The 12,645-nt window shown below is 31.1% G+C and overlaps 2 protein-coding genes across 2 annotated transcripts; both read left to right on the forward strand.

Moving 5' to 3' along the window:
• Positions 1-26: 26 nt before the first annotated feature.
• Positions 27-6,104, forward strand: LOC148277991 (uncharacterized). The gene is made up of 4 exons (XM_088232065.1): positions 27-371; positions 2,569-2,748; positions 3,396-3,497; positions 5,097-6,104. The coding sequence occupies exons 1-4, from the start codon at positions 267-269 to the stop codon at positions 5,241-5,243; spliced, it is 534 nt and encodes a 177-aa protein (XP_088088191.1). The 5' UTR covers positions 27-266; the 3' UTR covers positions 5,244-6,104.
• A 1,919-nt stretch (positions 6,105-8,023) lies between these two features.
• On the forward strand, positions 8,024-12,476 carry LOC148277992 (ionotropic receptor 84a-like). The gene is made up of 4 exons (XM_088232060.1): positions 8,024-8,429; positions 8,964-9,131; positions 10,187-10,410; positions 12,469-12,476. Exons 1-4 carry the CDS (start codon positions 8,032-8,034, stop codon positions 12,474-12,476), a joined length of 798 nt encoding a protein of 265 aa, XP_088088186.1. The 5' UTR covers positions 8,024-8,031.
• Positions 12,477-12,645: the final 169 nt, after the last annotated feature.

Genomic DNA, 12,645 nt, shown 5'->3' on the forward strand with positions numbered 1-12,645 from the left:
AACTTTTAGTGTCAAATATGTTAGAAAAACATATTAGAAAAATTACATATTACTACTATTCCACTATCTTCTGATTTCTTTTTTGATAATTTTGTTTTAAAATAATCTACTGATAAGATATGTAGTTGCTTACTAAAATTTAGACTCGTTTATTGAAGCTGACCTGTCAGTTTATTCCTATTGCAGTGTGCTAAAAAAGAAAATACAATTTTGTTTATCGATGAAAAAAACTGACTAATTATGTGGAGAAATTATTGCATCTTAAAATGAACAGACAATTCTCTGTCACTCCCGACCAGGTGTTAAGAAAAAGATTTTCGGCTCACCGATTTGTAGTGTCTCCCGTTGGTATTTTGAAACTTCTAGCAACTGTGAGTAGCCTTTGTTTGCAATATACATAAAATATGATGCCAATGAGTTGTGGCATTATTGAGAAATTTGTAGCAAAGTTCAAGATCATTCTCAATATCAAAATTCTAATTGTATAGTAAATGCAATACCAAATTCTCAAGTAAAATGTTGTATTTTTGTTTACTCAATTTCAAAACAAATCAGTGCCTTTTTTATGTGGTCCTACTTTTTATTCCCTCATCATATAAGTGTTTTGTCAATAAAATACATTTATATTGAAACTTTATATGTTTTCATCCATTTTTATATATATGTATTGCTATTCGATGCACTTATGACTGTTTGACTTTACGACCACAATTCTCGATCAGTTGTCTACCTGCGCTGAAAGTGGCCTAAATAAACTTCTGGCACATTTTGAAGAAATGAACCCAAACATCGAACATCGAGTATTGCAAAATCGAGGAAAAAAAGAAACTTAACGATCCAAACAAATCTCACCATGTTTATACGAAAAAAACATACAAGTGACTAATAACAGCAGAACACCTGTATTTTCATTATTTTTTTTATATTTTTGTTTATATGAAAAAAATATTAAAACATTTTTATTGAATACTTATTTGTAACAAATGTAAAAGTATAAAAAAAAACAATACAATACATTGAGATTTCCAAGTATCCGGAATGGTTATGATTATTTAACCATAGACCAACCCAAAATAAAACAAAACAAACAAACAATCAAACCATCACGCCGTTTCTCTGTATGGGTAAGCAGAGAGGATAGAACACCACATCACTCTATCTTTGCATACAGACCTCGCTTCCTCTATATTCATACATCTTCTCATGCACGCCGCACGCCGATTATTCCTTCTCTGACATGTCCATCTTCAAGTATTTGATGGACTTGATCGTGTCATGTCTTTCTCGGTCTTCCTCGTTTTCTGCATCCATCAACATTCTCATTGTAGATCCTTTTAGCCATTCTTTCACTGTCCATTCGCTCTACGTGTCCAAACCAATGCAGCACCCCTTTCTTGATTCTGTCGATAATGCATGTCTCAGCCTTGCACAGTTCATGGATCTCGACATTTGTGCACCTATCATACATCGTTTTACCACACATTCGCCTGATAGATCGCATTTTGACAGCATTTACCCTACTTTCATCATCATTTTTCCAATTCCATACTTCGCTCCCATACATTAGAGTTGACACTAGAACTCCATTGTAAACTGCTAGTTTAGCCTCCTGCGATTTGTTTGCCAAAGTAGATTTCAGTGCACCGTTCACCCTCCTTTCAATATCTTTCTCGGTCTTTCCATCCCTAGTAAACGTACTTCCCAGATACACAAATTCTTCTATCTGATTCAGAATATCTCCGTTCACGCTGATCTCACATTTAGTTATATTTTCATCCCTTTCAAAAACCATCACTTTCGATTTATCAACATTCATAAGCAAATCGCTTTTCTCACATACATTGTAGACTTTTGTTACCAAGAATTGCAGGTCTTCTTTGCTGCTAGCAAGAAGCACTGCATCATCAGCATACAGAAGACAGTTAACAGTTATACCACTCATTTTTGCTCCCATTCTTAAATCTTTCAGTTCTTTCATACAGTTATCGATGTATATGTTGAACAATCATGGTGACATTACACATCCAACACCCACACCCAAAATAATATAAAAAGAAACAGAGAAACCCGGTAAATGGCAGTGATATAATAATATCATCACCCAGGGTAAGTAATTGTATACGTAAGGAAATTATTGTGTGATCCGACTTACGACCTATTTGCTGGAACCGATCGCGATCCTAAGTCGAAGATTAGCAGTACAAGCACTATATAGCTTTGAATATTAATAACTAACTCTGCCTACCTCTATGGAGAAGTGATATTAGGTACTAGTGGAAGTAATAATAGGAGCTAATTTTTTGCAGATTGAATAAGATATTTTGCTAGAATGAACCTTTCCAAAACTTCTAGATGTAGGTTCTGTAGTGCAGATGATGAAACACCTATACACATTCTATGTAAATGTAATGCTTTATGTTATGAAAGAAGCCACATTTTCGATGGACCGCTGGCTGAAATAAGCTTGTCAATATACAGTATTATAAAAAGTTCAATAAAAAAAACAAGTCTGCTGGATAATTATTAAGAATATTTTTATAAATCCATATTATTTTTGATTTGTTGCAGTTATTTCTTCTTATTGGATCCATAATATCGCTGTCAGCACAAGTATGCTCGACTTCCAACACTTGGCTAGAAATAGTATTCCCTACTGTCACTGCAGTCAGCGGAGTGGTTGTGGCTCTTCTCTACGCTTCTTCGATTCTTGGTTTAGCCCAACGAATTCCTAATATTTGGGCTAATGTGGTATTTTATTTAATTCTTATCAAATAACTAAGCTTAGTTTGACACAAATAAGAGATAGGTTTTCAATATTTAATTTATTATGAAAATAAAATGTAGATATGTAAAAAAAGGTTTCTAAACCTTTTTGATAAAACACTATTAATAATATTTTCGTATTCAGTTACCGTAATGTTATAAGATATCTGAGATTTATTAAATCATAAAATAAATTATTTTTGCCAATATCCTTTTGTGCTCAGAGTAATAATGCGCCAAGCTAGCATTATTACTCTGAGGTTTGGTAAGATACGAGTATATTGATAAAAACAATAAAATTTGTATATTACCCATTGAATTTTGTAATAAATTTTAATCAGATACGATGATGTGTTATTACATTATAAAATATTTCGCTTATTATACGGATTACGAGTTGAATATCAGACAGAAATATACATCATAACTTTTTAAACGAGTATAGTATATGTAATAAAAACAAAGGTGTTTTAATCCCCACTTTTTAATAATTTTCTTCAAGTAGAATAAACTTTTCTAATCAAGCATCATTAAGTGATTCCTATATAGATTAGATCAATCATGTTTTATGGAAGATAGTGATAAATTTAACGAGGTATGCTGTTTTGTATTGAATTTTTATATTATTTCAGGACATTCTACTCTCTATTATAATTTCCATTATCTCTCTCGTGATCTCCATACTTCTGTTGTCAAACTGCTCTAGCTATGGGGCACTTTCGAAAGTACCTGGTGTGAGTATATTTATCTGAAATAATAATTTTACTATTGAAAAAAAGGTTTATCATTATTTTATTGTGGTGGGTTTTTAACTTTCTTTCTTCTATGCTCTATTTACACCTAATAGTGAATAAATCACTGCAATGGCCTTGTATATCGATAAGTTGCATAAAAGCAAGATGATCACTATTATGCTAGTGATACCAGTCGAGATTGTAAAATTTTGTAATATTTAAAACAACTCCTAAAAACATTTTATTACCTTGCCAAGAATCGAATCCAGGCAGAGCCGGACCTACCAAAGGTTCAAACCTTAGAGTTTATTAAAACTGATACTGAGTGCCCATACGGGGAAAAACCATTCTATGATTATTGATCACGAAGTTAGCTGCAGATTACGGCAATACAACGTGCCGTAGGTACTTGGGTTGGGAATTGCAAGCGAAAAAATGAAACCGTCCGTAGACGTTTGTTGTAAACCAAAAATTAGGAACACTTTTGTTCTATGCAATAGAGTTTAAGGCCTTCTCTAGAGAGTTATTACTCTGAGGTACAAACCAATAGATATTAATTTGAAAGAGAGTTTGAGGTTATCCAATGACATTTTTCAGTGGAATTCAATTTTAATTTGTTGGTCAGAGTTAAGGTTTTAGTTTATATAATTGATACATTTTTAACTTTTCCGAGTTTGAAAGTGAAAAAAAACCACGAGTGCCGGAGGGAGGAACCACGAATTCTCCAGCTAAAATGCTACTTAAAAAAATAAAAATATATCGTTGTGATTGTCATGGTAGTATTTGTAAAACCGGTTCATAATGTTTCCAGTTTTCTGCGAAATTCGTTCATTTTTTCATAAAATACTGTTGCGAGAGTATTATATATGGTAGCGCGCTTCTCTCGATGCTACGTTTTGAATAACACTGATTTGTCACGCCACCGGAATGGTTGGGCGGGGGGCTGAGGGTGGAGAGGTGCACGTGCAAACTAACCGAAGTATCGAAGATTACCAAACTGTGGAGTAAATGAATTGTGATGCTTGCTGTTTGCGCGGGGGAAAGCAAAGACTAATGTGAATTATTGAAAGAATTTGTCTGAAAAATATTTTGATGTTTTTGATACATTCTTCACATTATGTGGAGGGATTATGCGAAAAATTAAATCAATGTGATTATTAACAAAGAGGTATTACCCTAGTATAGACCCTAGATACCCCCCTTAGTCACGGGAGGGTTAACAAAAATACACAAAATAGTGATTAATTAAAATAAATAAAAACTCTCAGTTGAGAGGACATCATCATCATAAGCTCGACAGCCCCAGATGGGCCTCAGCTGAATCCAGGAGTCTCCTCCACTCTTGTGGGTCTGCTGTCCTTCCTCTCCAGTTCCTCACTTCCAGCAGAAACATTTTTATCAACGGTAGATCTGTGGACACGTGGAATGGTCTATTTCAAGAGATAGTCACACTGTCATTTGTTAAAGCACTTAAAAACAAATTGGATCTATGTTTATAATTAGATAATGTACGAGATAAATAAGATAGGGGCATTATCAACTAATAGCTGCCCGCCCTTTTATTATTAATAATAATCATACTTGAATATTTTCTTTTAGATATTGGGAATAATTGGAGCTGCATTACTAATAGTTTCGTCTGCGATTATATTCATTACTTGGAGGAGTGCCGAAGACGATGCTATTGAAATCCCTTCAGCTAGATCAGCCAACAATGACAAACGTCCCTCAGTAACAATGATATGAATTTGTGCTTATTTGAGACATTTTAGGGTTGTGATGTAGGTAATAAATACATAATTAGAAAATGAAAAACTCATTACTTTTATAAATACATATTACGTAGGTTAGGTTTCTATTTTTGCTATTAATAATTTATGTGTTTATGAACAGTATTAAATTGTTTATTGACTAATTAGCGCTTTCACCGTCTAATAGGCATCTTTATTATTAATATTATTAAATAGTAGTCCAATATACATAGTACATATTTAAAACACAATATTCACATTATTTTTACTTGTTCTAACATTTTTTGTCCTAATTTATAATATTTACGCTGTTGTTTTATATGTGCACTTGTATTAATTTGTGAAATTTACTACTTATTTTTCATCTAACCTAATATTTTTACATATAAAATCTTTACATTTTATCTTTAAAATATTTACACTTTAGACAGACATTGTGATAATATAATATTGGTCAAATAAGCAAGTAAAACGATACCAATAATTTTTAATTAATATATTTAGTGAAAGTATATAGGTTATTATCTAATTATAAATAGGTATTTTAATTTTTCAATAAGTGGAAAATACAGTCTTTCAAAAAAGAGTGGAAAATAATTAAAGGCACCGATATTCTAATGGCATTCCTCTTATGGTAACATTTTAAAAACTTATTTCACGACCTTTTCACAACCAATCACAATACAGACTACCAATGATTTGGTGTTGCCAGTATAAAAATAAATTGTAGTTAGTATTTTTACTGTATTCTCTCTTTTTTGACAGACTACGTGTACATTAAAACCCCTCGACTACATAAATAATATGATATTCTCTGTTGACCTATTGTTTATATTGAATAAAATATTATTAAAATAAAGGAGCAAGTGGATTTTTATTTATTCAATGAACCTTAAATATAAAGAAAGTTACTCAACAATATTTTGAGAATATCCAAATGCTTTTAGGCTGGATTATTAAGATTGAAATTTATTGCAATAGAGGAAAAACATTTTGGAGAGAGAATATGGAAGTCTAGGTATTTACAGGGCTTATGATCTGTCATCGGCTGGTTTAAATGGCTACTTCACACACGGTGTAACATTCACAATTATGTTTAAACATCCACATTTCCTCAACTCTTCCAGATGTTGACTTTTGTGAAGTAAAAGAGCTGAAACCTTTATCGATGTGGGTGAGATTCATCTGGCTGAATTATTTCACCTACTAGGCAATGCTTGAAGATACTTTTCAATTTTTGTACTTCCATATTCCCTTCTCAAAAATGTTTTTTCTCTCTGTTGCTATAAATTTCAAGAGTAAAATGCTCGTCATAAGTAACAATATTATTATGAATTTACATCAATAATGTTTTTTTAATTGATATTGTAAATAATAAAAAGAAACCATGTTCTTCTTTAGACAATTTGCAAACGGGAAGTGAATGACAGTAAGTTGACATGTATAACAACCATCTTGGATATTATCATGTTTTTATAATGAGGCAAATGTCACTCATATTACGGGTGATTTAAACATGATTTTCAGTTTATTGGAATTTGAAGGAAATTATGAGTTTTATTTATCATGTACTGTATACTTTTTAAATAAAATGCGCTGTGAGATACAATTTTATAATTTTGTTTATTTAATTTTAAAGTTATTTTTTTCCTTTTACAAAAAGATAGATTCCAATTTTAGGTAGAAATTAATTTTCTTGAAAAAAAGGATGTATTATATAAATGAATTTTTGCTACCCAAAAGGAACTGCATATTGGTAAAAAGTGTGAATATATTTTGAAAGATATTAAAATTTGAATTTAAATTCAATTAAAAAATATCACCCGTCTTTTACTTAGATCCAGAAGCTTCCATTTTTTTTAGTCATCAACATTTTCCCTATCGGCACTTAGTGGTGCTTAGGACACTACGCTGGTATTCATTCCACTTGCAGAATATCTTGATCATTTTTTCCTTTATCTTTTTATAATTATTAACATATTAGTGAAATAATTATGATTTTATTTTACGTCAATTGCTATAATACTTTATGCACTTTTTAACTAAATATTGTAAGAGCCCTCCGGGCGTTTATTAAATAAATGTCTCGGAACAATATTTTGTTCTACAAATTTATGTTTACAAGTGGACAATGGTCGAGTCCTGGGACAAAACAATATTGTTAAATGGCCTTTAATGCATAATTGGTAAAGATACTTATTTTCTTTTATTTTCACCTTATGATTGTACATCAATCAATGTTGATGTTGATCATCTATTCATATCAAATTATTACAACTACATTAAATATTTTAAACCCCTGTCAATCTCAAGATCATATCCAAATCTAAACCATTATAAATATGAAAATTCAGCAAAAGTTTTGCCTTTTCTATTTAGATACCTATTGATCAAACAACACAAGTTGTAAAACGATGAGGTCAAATATACCCATGTTTGTTGTCTTCTCACTATCCACATGTTTTTCAATATGCGAAACATTATCTTCAGATCTCGTAAAAGATTACTTTAAAAGTAATAAAATAAAAAATGGAATAATCATCAGCTGCCTTACGCCAGAGAAAGCTGTGGAAATGTACAAACATTTGGCAAAAGATGGCTTGCAAATCATCATATTCACGGAATTTACCCAAACATTGATTAAAAAGGCAATTTACATAAAAGAGTATCAAAAGACAGGAGTAATAATTGACTTGAACTGTAAAAATGCCAACAATTTCTTGAAAAATGTTTCAGCAACACAAGACAATTATTCAATATTTAGTTACAATTACCATTGGTTGATGCTAACGGATAATGTTAATGTCGAATTGTTAACTACTTTGGAAAATCTCAACATAAATATAGATGCAGAGATTACTCTTTCGGCGTCTCAAGACTCGGACGAATTTATTCTCTACGAAGTATATAACACTGGCAGATTTAATTATGGGAAACTGATGTTAAATCGTTTAGGGGAATGGAAACAGCAAGGGAAGTATCCCCATTTTAAATCATATAAATATTTGCGAAGATCTAACATGACCGGAGTTATATTAAAGTGCATGATAGTTGTCACGAAAAACCTTGAAAATGAAAACTTGATAGATTATATTACTAATCCAGTAGATACCCATATAGATTCGATGAATCGTTTTAACTATGCTCTTTTATTATATTTACGGGAGATCCACAATTTCAGGTATGAATAATTTCTTTAAATGAGGAAGTTCAGTGGCTTTTAATATTTTTTTATTTGTTCAAACCAAGCCCAAAAAAAAAAAATTTATGTTTTGTTATTTTGAAATGACTCCTGTTCGAGTTCTGCTGATTGGTGAGTTGGCTTCTCGGGAACCTGATATATATCACAACACTAAAATGTGCGCCGGAGTTCAAAGTAGTTAGTTTTATTCAAATCATTTTTATTATTTTTTGTACATTTTCAAGAAACTTCACCGTACAATTTAATGCTCTAATTTTGCAACAAATTAAGATTAAAATTTCTACCCAGGGACGAAATCCAGCATGTCTACACATATTCAGGCATACTCAAAACATTGTTGAGGTTTCATTATATTTATAAGAATGTATATTTAAATAAGAGGTTTGAAAACTTACAAACATTATATCTCAAAACTTCCATTTATTTTTTAACATTAATTCTTTATATCCTGTACCTGTAATTTTTCATACTGCATGGGAACAAATATGAATTAATCACGATTAATTTGCACAGTTATGACATGTCTCGGACAAACTCTTGGGGCTATTCCCATAATGGGACATTTGACGGGATGGTTGGCCAATTAGAGAAAAGGCTTGTGGACATTGGTGGTTCACCAATATTCTTTAGAACTGAAAGACAAAAAGTCATTGACGAAACTATCCAAACTTGGGTATCTAGGTAAGCAAATGTCGTTCATAATAGTAACAAGCGAGTGAAGTATTTTCCTAGTTCATGAATATTGAGGAAATGATTTTTGGTACGTTTTTATAGTATGCACAAATTTGTACTCATTGGTAAATAAAAATGAGAATAATTTTATGTGAACATTTGTCTTTTTAATATTCAAATCCAAATAATTTAATTATTTATTCATTCAAAATTACACTTGTTATAGATTCGTGAACTTATAATAGCTTTTTAGGCTGTGCCTGTATTAAGCCATAATAATTAACAAGAATAAAAAATACATAGTAAAATAATTAAAATTATTATAACATGTGATATAATGGAATAACAATCCATAAAAATAATGAATAATATAACAATAAAAAATAACATTCCAAAAAAATAACTTTGGAAGGAAAGCAGATTCATAATTTTTCACTAGTCTCCTATCAATTTGCAGAAGTCAATTGTATTTGTGAAAAATGTTTGAAAAAAAAAAACTATGTGAGTCCAAGGAATTCAATTTATTTTTACATGTTGGACACCAGTCTCGAATTATGGATTTTAAAACTACCTTTAAATTCAAATTAAACGCAAATATTTCTTGTTTAAAAAATAAAATAAAATATTAGTGTTCTTATAATTTTACCCAAATATCTCAATTTTGGTGGCCATTTTCAACGAGTTGCAAATAGCTCACTATTGGAAAATGGAAATAAAGTTGGGGAAGAGTGGGCTTCGAACCTCGGACCTCTGATCCCTGAGTCTGCAACACTAGCCACGGGACCACAACCCGATTTAAATCAAATCACATCACGCGGAATCGAATCCTATCGAAATTTACTACTAAAAATAAATTGAACCGGATTGTGGTCCATGGCTAATGTGGCGGACTCACGGATCAGAGATCCAAGATTGGAACCTTACTCTACAACACCGTGATTCCCATTTTCCAATAGCGAGTTATTTACAACTCATTGAAAATGGCACCCACAGAAGTAAATCAAAATAATGTAAATATATTTTTCTTATTATTTGCTCACTACACATTTTCTGTTTTTTTTCAGACCATGTTTTATGTTCAGGCATCCGAGACAAAGTGTATCAGTATTCAAAATATACACTCAACCATTTGAAGAACACATTTGGTATTGTGCAATTTTAATGGTTTTTACTGTGGTGGCTTTATTTTGCTTGTTGTCAAAGTCTCAAAATTATTTTACAAATAATACAACCGAATCATCTTGCGGTTTTGCGACTCTTTTTACATTAGGAGCAATATTCCAACAAGGTAAATTGTTACATTTTATTATATTAACTCATTCTCATTTTCTGTGTGTACAAAATGGCTGTGTTTTCAATTTTAACTATACTCACTGTGATATTGCGGGGTAATTAGTACAACTAGGTAACTTCAAAATAAGCATTTGTGAATTACCCACTAAAACCACTTTTTTTTCCTTCTCCCGAATGCTATGAACTACGAATAGATAAGTCATGCATTCAAATCATTATAATATGATTTGAATGGATGACTAGTATATTTGTTGCATTCCTGGAGGAAGACACAAAAATATTTTAGTGGGTAACTCAAAAATCCTGGTTTTGAAGAAACCTAGTTGTAGTAATTACACCACGATACTAAAATATTAACTCTCAAATGTAATTTATACCAACAGTATTATTGTTTTAAAAGGAAAAAATTCAAGAAAAAATATGATGGCTGAAAATTTATATTAGAACAAACAAACAAACCATCACCCCGTTACACTGTAGGGGTAGGCAGAGAGTATAGAGCGCCATATCACTCTATTTTTGCATACAGACCTCGCTTCTTTTACATTCATACATCTTCTCATGCACGCACACTGATTATTCCTACTTTTGACATGTCCATCTTCAAGTATATGATGGACTTGATCGTGCCATGTCTTTTCGGGTCTTCCTCGTTTTTTGCATCCATCAATATTCGCATTGTAGATCCTTTTAGCCGTTCTTTCACTCTACATGTCCAAACCAACGCAGCACCCCTCTCTTGATTCTGTCGATACTGCTTGTCTCAGCCTTACACAGTTCACGGATCTCGACATTTGTGCACCTATCATGCATCGTTTTACCACACATTCGCCTGAGGGATCGCATTTCGACAGCATTTAACCACTTTCATCATCATTTTTCCAATTCCATACTTCGCTCTCATACATTATAGTTGTTTTTATACTAGTAGAATTTATATCAGCATTTAATAGAATCAAATTACTTGTGAAAATACAGTAGAACTCCGTTTATCCAAACTCCATTCACTTGGATGTGCAAAATATCCAGATCATTATCAGGAAATAAAAAATAAAGAAGTTTTTAATTTTAATTTAATTGTGCAGTTAACTTTGCTGGACATGTTTAAGTTTTCAATGTGATTCCAATTGAAAGTGTTATTTCAAAAGCAATAAAATCTGGCACTTATTTATCTAGATAATTGGAGTTTTATTATATTACAATTATCTATGGAGTATCTACAAATTTAAAAAATTTGTCTCCAGGTCCACAAAATAATTTCAACACATTCTCAGGAAAAATATTGATATTAACAATATTTGTTTTCTCTATTTTATTCTACCAATTTTATTCCGCAAGTATTGTGTCTTCTCTGCTGTTGGATCCAGTAAAGAGTATTAAAACCTTAAGTGATTTACTCCACAGTGATCTGCGTGTTGGAATCGAAAATATTGTGTACACTTTGGATTATCTTCAAGTATGTATTTTTTTATATTTTTTTATTTATTTACTTAAGTTAGTTAATATTACATTGTATATTAACTAATATATTTACAATTATAACAAATACTTCTTACATAACTACATTATTACAATAAACATAACATATTTTTTTTTAAATCCGTAAGTTTTCTTTCATTCTTCATACTTTCAGGCATCTCATCATACAGTTTTAACCCTTTATACATTAAGCTATTTTGTGATTTTGTTTTTTTTTTAAGTGGTAGTCTTATCCTATTTCTATTTCTTGTCCTATATTTATGTACATTTCTATTTAATATAATTTCACTTATAAAATACTTTGGCATGAGATTATTAAACACTTTATATATAAATACAAATACATTATACAATAGTCTTTTCTTTATTCCTATCCAGTTCAATTGTTTTCTCATTTTTTCAACACTATTATATTTGCTTTTTTTCAGTATAATTCTCATTGCTCTATTTTGTAGTATTTCAAACTTGTTTATGTCTCCCTCGTTAGCTAAATATAATATAGTAGAGCAATAGTTCCAATGTATAAAAAAGACAGTTGAGATTTTTAGACTTGTAATATAATGCCCTTTTTAAGGGCAATAATATCAAACATAAAAAGGAAACATTACCCTTTTCAGCCCGGGCGTATATTAAAATACTTACACACTAAATTTAAGATTTATTTATCCACATACAAACCGAAATTAAAAAGCGGCGAGTTTATTTTTTAATTACTGGTATCTCTAAGTACGTCTCCATTTTTTCTGCTTAT

This window comes from Micrasema longulum, unplaced genomic scaffold, assembly GCF_059751315.1.
Source record: "Micrasema longulum isolate JH-2025_06_02 unplaced genomic scaffold, ASM5975131v1 h1tg000943l, whole genome shotgun sequence".
In the NCBI taxonomy this organism is placed as follows: Eukaryota; Metazoa; Arthropoda; class Insecta; order Trichoptera; family Brachycentridae; genus Micrasema; species Micrasema longulum.